Here is a 5,118-nt window from a genome sequence, read left to right as displayed (position 1 = left end):
AAACCATCACCATTCAAGCTAGCTGACGGTGTAAAAGAGTGATTTCCCGGCGTTGCACCGATGTGCTCATGGTTTGCTTGCTTTCCAGCCCATAGAACTAAGAGAAAAGAACCATCGATATCCCATTAGCATGACCACATGGAGAGACGAGCTAAGCCAATATATCGCATCACAGCAACATTATGTTACATATCCTATCACCGTCCCATACAGTATATACCATATCATAAGCTGTTTCACTCAGCAACACTAAAACATTATCGCAATACGAAAATTCAGAGACCTATATAATTTCCATAACAGTTATGGTTTTTCCTTATACAGCAATGTTGTTCAAGCTAAATTATACTGATAAGCAAATGCTTGTGTACATGGAATCTAATCCTCTAACCAGCAACCCAAAAAGCAAGGCTATTTTCACTTGCCTTGTTAATAAAAGCGGCCTCCATCTTCTCTCTTTTGGAATCTGAATCCCAAGAGGTACCCCCAAAGAATCCAATATTTACAGAAATGCACTCCTAATTCTGCCTAACATTTCTCACTGCCTAAACCCATACCCACTTCCCGGTTGGGTCGAATACCTTAGCTCATATGGGTCGAGTAAGGTAGAAGAGAAGTTCGGTGTCATCACGCCCGAGTTTTGTTGAAAAGCCCCCGAGTTGCCATCTCGCAGCTGAGTTCTAACCCCACTTTGGACCTCCTCTTCAACCGAGGTCCCCATCCTCCCTGTTGATGAATCCGCGTGGCAGAGTGGGGGCATTGAAGGGACATGCACACCATTGACATTGGTATTCGAGTAATTCGCACCAGGCTGAGTTTGTAGGAGTTCAGGCAACGAGTTGAGCCCAGCAAGTGTCGCCCAGTCAAAGCTCCCTGAACCCAGATTTGCTAAGTTGATTTTCTCTTCGTGTTGCATTTGTTTGAGTGAGTTGGTTCGAGGCAAAGCAAAGAGCCGGTCATCAATCTCTGTCAATGAGTCAAGGACATCTTCCAAATGAGAAGAGGATGATGAACATGAACCATTAGTACTGTATTCTTTGCTTGAAACGCTTGACATGGATTTCTGTGCAGCACTTGAATTCTTCTTGTAAATCCGACACAATACCCATTCATCCAACTGTAACAACAAAGAAACAAATAATTAAGAGAACATACACACTGAGGGGAAAAAAAACATTTATATAGCACACAGTTGTTCACGAATAAATTTCAAGCAACCAAAATAAATAAATATCAATCGTAAGGATTGAATCAAAACAAATTAAAATCTGTGGATGGAATTTTGTTGTTGGTACCTTTGTACTTCCACTTTTGCGAGAGGATTCAAGAAGGCGATATTCATGCATGATCCAATTAGTTTTGGTGCCTTTTGGGGCTTTGCCAACGTAAAAGACCAAAGCTTTCTTGATGCCAACTTTACGTCCCTCTGTCGTGATTACTTTGTCAGTACCGGTGGCCTTCCAATACCCAGACCCGGCAACCCTGTTGGGTCGGGATCCATTGGGGTACTTGCGGTCTCTCGGACTGAAAAAATACCATTCTTTTTCACCAAATATTGCCTTACCTATTAACAACAACAACAACAACAACAACAAAGAACATTAACCCACTAAATTTGTTGATACTATACATACAAGTAATTGAGTTTTAAGTATGATTATAACTAAGAGAATATAATAGAGCAAGATTACTAATAATTACCTGGTAAGAACCACGGATCAAACTTGTACAAATCAATTTCGCCAATGATTTGCAAGGAGAAATGGTGACCAGCAACCTTCTTACACAAGTATTGCACCAAAAGCTCTTCATCAGTCGGGTGAAACCGAAATCCCGGTGGCAAGCTCAATTGGGCTAGAGGGTCTGTTTCTTGCAGTCCCATTTTTGCACACGGCTGTTCGTTTGGCTGGAGAGAAGAATTGGAGCTTCGATTTTATTATTATTTTCTGGGTTTTTCTGCTCTCTTTTTTTCATGACTAGTTGATCATGGAGTAATTTATATAGGGATAAGTACGGCCGTCCTTGTCTGGGTTGATGGGGTCTACTTTATTCTTATCACCGTTAAAAGCATGACACGTTCTCCATCAAATAGCCGACCTTATCCATGTGGAAGTGCTTACTAATGTCCGGTCGTGTTTGATTTTGCGGCAGCTGGACATAATATTTTTAAAAGTATTTTTAAATTAAAAATACAATGATATTTTTTAAATTTCTTTTTAGTTTTAATACAAATACAATTTAAATTAAGAAAAAATGATATTTTTTAAATTTCTTTTTATTTTTAATATGAATACAGTAAAACATCTAAAATACTTTCAAAAAATCTGTTTTTTAATAAAAAATAATTTAAAATACAATTTAAAAATCCAAACCCCAACTCTGGTGCATGAACCGTCACAGAAAAGGCAGTCATCTCTAAAGTAGACACGTGTCAGCATAAATATCACATTACGCACATTTTGCATGTCCCGACAAAAAGATTTAATGTGTCCAACCATTTATCAAGTGACGACACGTGGATGTTTTGTGGAGTGAAGTTAGGCATGTGATTGTTTTCTTTTTTCTTTTTCTTTTTCTTTTCTTGTTTTATGTTAACGAAAGGAGACTGTGGAAGAGAGGAAAAACAAAAAATAACAGAAGAAAAAAGAGGGTACAAATGGAGGCTCTTATATTCTGACACGTTAACGTTGAGGGCTTTTACTTTGTTTTTTCTATTGGAGAGGGTACGCGTAAGATTAGGGTTTCTTCTACACTAAACCCTCCATGGTCTGGCGTGCAAGATACCTTCTTTTTTTTTTTGGTGACTCACGTGTCATTTTAACGGAGAGATATATAAATTGGTGATCATGATTGATGAATGGAAGGTCAAAGTTCGAGAAAAAGCATAAAAATTAAAGGAGCTGGATTGTTATCATGATTAAGGTGTTTTTAGAATTATGTGGGCGTGGAATTTGAAAGAATTATCCCAAATCAATTCAAATTCAAAAATAGTTTAAGTTCATATATTAAAAATTAAAATATAATTTATATTATTTTTTTAATTAAAAACTATTTGAATCTAAAACTTGTATATGTTTATATTACTTTATGCTAAAATTTTAACTTATTATTATTTAGTTATTAAAACTATGATATTATATTAAAAAATTATTTTAATTTTAAATTTTAAATTATAAATTATTAGATGAATTTTTAAAATATAATTTATATTTTATAACATAGAGAAAAAATATCAAAAGATGAGAATTTTAGAATTGTTTGGTGGGTCAAGGAGCAATGGTAACATAAATTTAGAGATACTTTGGTATTTTATCTTCTTCTTTTTTTGTGAAGATTAAACTTTGACAAATTAATACAATATTAAATCCACTTGATAGTGTTTAATTTATTGTCAATTATCAAAAAAAGAAAAAGAAAAGACAGATATAGTAGCTTGAACGGATATTTTAATGGGACACGTGAAGATAAATAGTGAGTTTGATGAGTAGGCAAGTTTGGCATTATGAGTACACACATGGATGGTTCTGCTTCGATGAAGACTTGCAGCTGTCAGGGACACCGGAGATTCGGCACCTAACTTTTTTGTTGGCATTTAAGTTTCCTGACAGTTTTTGAGGCTCTACGCGTTGATTTAGTCTGATGATGCAAACTAAAGTCATCCATGATCGATGCTTCCATGAACTTACAGTCCTTCTGCATATTGGGAGTTAACGAGGGCTGGCTGGCTAGCCGGGGGGTGATTTTGCATAGCCAAAAACAAGTTCTATGAATAAATATACGACCTATTTGCATTCAGTGAAGAAAATATTAGCAATAAAGTTGATTGATTTGAGCCTTTTCTCATATTAGCGACAACAATATTGAATCTTGGCTTTTCAATACCCACGAGATTAGACTTGTTGGCTGGAAAATAAATTAAAAATTCAATTAAGTGCCGTCGACAGAATCTTATATTAAGCTGATTTCCTCGTAGTTTCAAGTGCAATACAATGTTCAAAGGGAAGAAAATTGATTTTGTAGCTTTGTTTTAATGGCTAGGAGGGTCAATAGGGTGTTGAAGTACAAACAAAAGAGAAGTTTCATTCCGAGCTTCACCTTGTTTGCTACATGGCTCTTACAGTACTTCAACATGACCCGCAGTGTTTCTTCGGAAATGGAATATTCAAAATTTTTCGGAATTCTCAATTTAGTTTTCGACATATTGTTAGGTTCTAGATTTTGGGTTTTATCAATTTTATTTTGATATTAGAACACTTCCATCATTTTATTTTCAATGACAGTTAAAAAATTCTATGAAATTTACCTGTTTGTTTTTTTTTCGAAAGTGTTTTTAAAAAATTTTAAATTTTTCTTTTATTATTATTTTTAAATTAATATTTTTTTGGTGTTTTTATTTTGATGTGCTGATGTCAAAAATAATTTTTAAAAAATAAAAAAATAGTTTTAGACTATATTGAGATTAATTATGTAAAATCTTACATGCAAGGGTAGGCTTGCTCATCAATAGTCCTCTAGTCTCCTAATAGTGAGCTCCTTGTATTTGTTAGGACCCATGGATTTAAATCATAGTTTTAAAATCAAATCTGGATGTGGATTTCAGACAAAACATTAGGTTACGAGTTAATTAACAGGATCGACCCATATTGATTATTTTAAAAAAATTAAATATTGTTTTAATAAAAAAAAATTTACAAATTAATAGCCAAGTTTTATTCAAATCACCACGTCATCTAATTTTTTAAACATTTAGTTAAGTGTTTGTTTTTTTTTTATTTTGTTTCTTTCAACTCAAACAAGATAGATTAGGTCACAAGTCGGCTAGAGCTGAGGGTGGTCCTAGTTTTAAAATATTGATTTAAATTTTTTATGTTTGGGAGTGTGGTTGTGATTGCTTTTCAAAGTGTATTTTTCTTAGAAAACTATGCCAATAATATTTTTTTTATTTTTTAAAATTTATTTTTAAAATCAACACATAAAAATAATTTAAAAATATATAAAAAAAAAATTAATATTTTAAAAATACTTTTCAAACACAGGAAGAAACGCTTACAAATAAAACATGCGGCGTTGTAAGATGAGAGTACTAGAATTATCCCCCTAGCCTAAATGATAAAAGTC

At 33.7% G+C, this 5,118-nt stretch overlaps 1 protein-coding gene across 1 annotated transcript; it reads right to left on the bottom strand.

The window, feature by feature from the left end:
• Positions 1-257: 257 nt before the first annotated feature.
• On the bottom strand, positions 258-1,988 carry LOC7460841 (NAC domain-containing protein 72). Its single transcript, XM_002316881.4, has 3 exons — positions 1,702-1,988; positions 1,296-1,564; positions 258-1,117 (listed from the first exon to the last, which is right to left on the bottom strand). The coding sequence occupies exons 1-3, from the start codon at positions 1,880-1,882 to the stop codon at positions 539-541; spliced, it is 1,029 nt and encodes a 342-aa protein (XP_002316917.1). The 5' UTR covers positions 1,883-1,988; the 3' UTR covers positions 258-538.
• Positions 1,989-5,118: the final 3,130 nt, after the last annotated feature.

This window comes from Populus trichocarpa, chromosome 11, assembly GCF_000002775.5.
Source record: "Populus trichocarpa isolate Nisqually-1 chromosome 11, P.trichocarpa_v4.1, whole genome shotgun sequence".
NCBI classification, from domain to species: domain Eukaryota; kingdom Viridiplantae; phylum Streptophyta; class Magnoliopsida; order Malpighiales; family Salicaceae; genus Populus; species Populus trichocarpa.
The sequence above is the reverse complement of the archived record's forward strand: the minus strand, read 5'-3'. Positions and strand labels throughout refer to the sequence as shown.

What these genes read in the sequence shown, in the direction of transcription:
- LOC7460841 (XM_002316881.4), bottom strand. Translation starts at nt 1,882, where the DNA reads ATGGGACTGCAAGAAACAGACCCTCTAGCCCAATTGAGCTTGCCACCG. An exon ending in TGATCCGTGGTTCTTACCAG is followed by an intron (nt 1,565 to 1,701) that starts GTAATTATTAGT and finishes TGTTGTTAATAG; the next exon opens with GTAAGGCAATATTTGGTGAA. An exon ending in GCAAAAGTGGAAGTACAAAG is followed by an intron (nt 1,118 to 1,295) that starts GTACCAACAACA and finishes TTGTTGTTACAG; the next exon opens with TTGGATGAATGGGTATTGTG.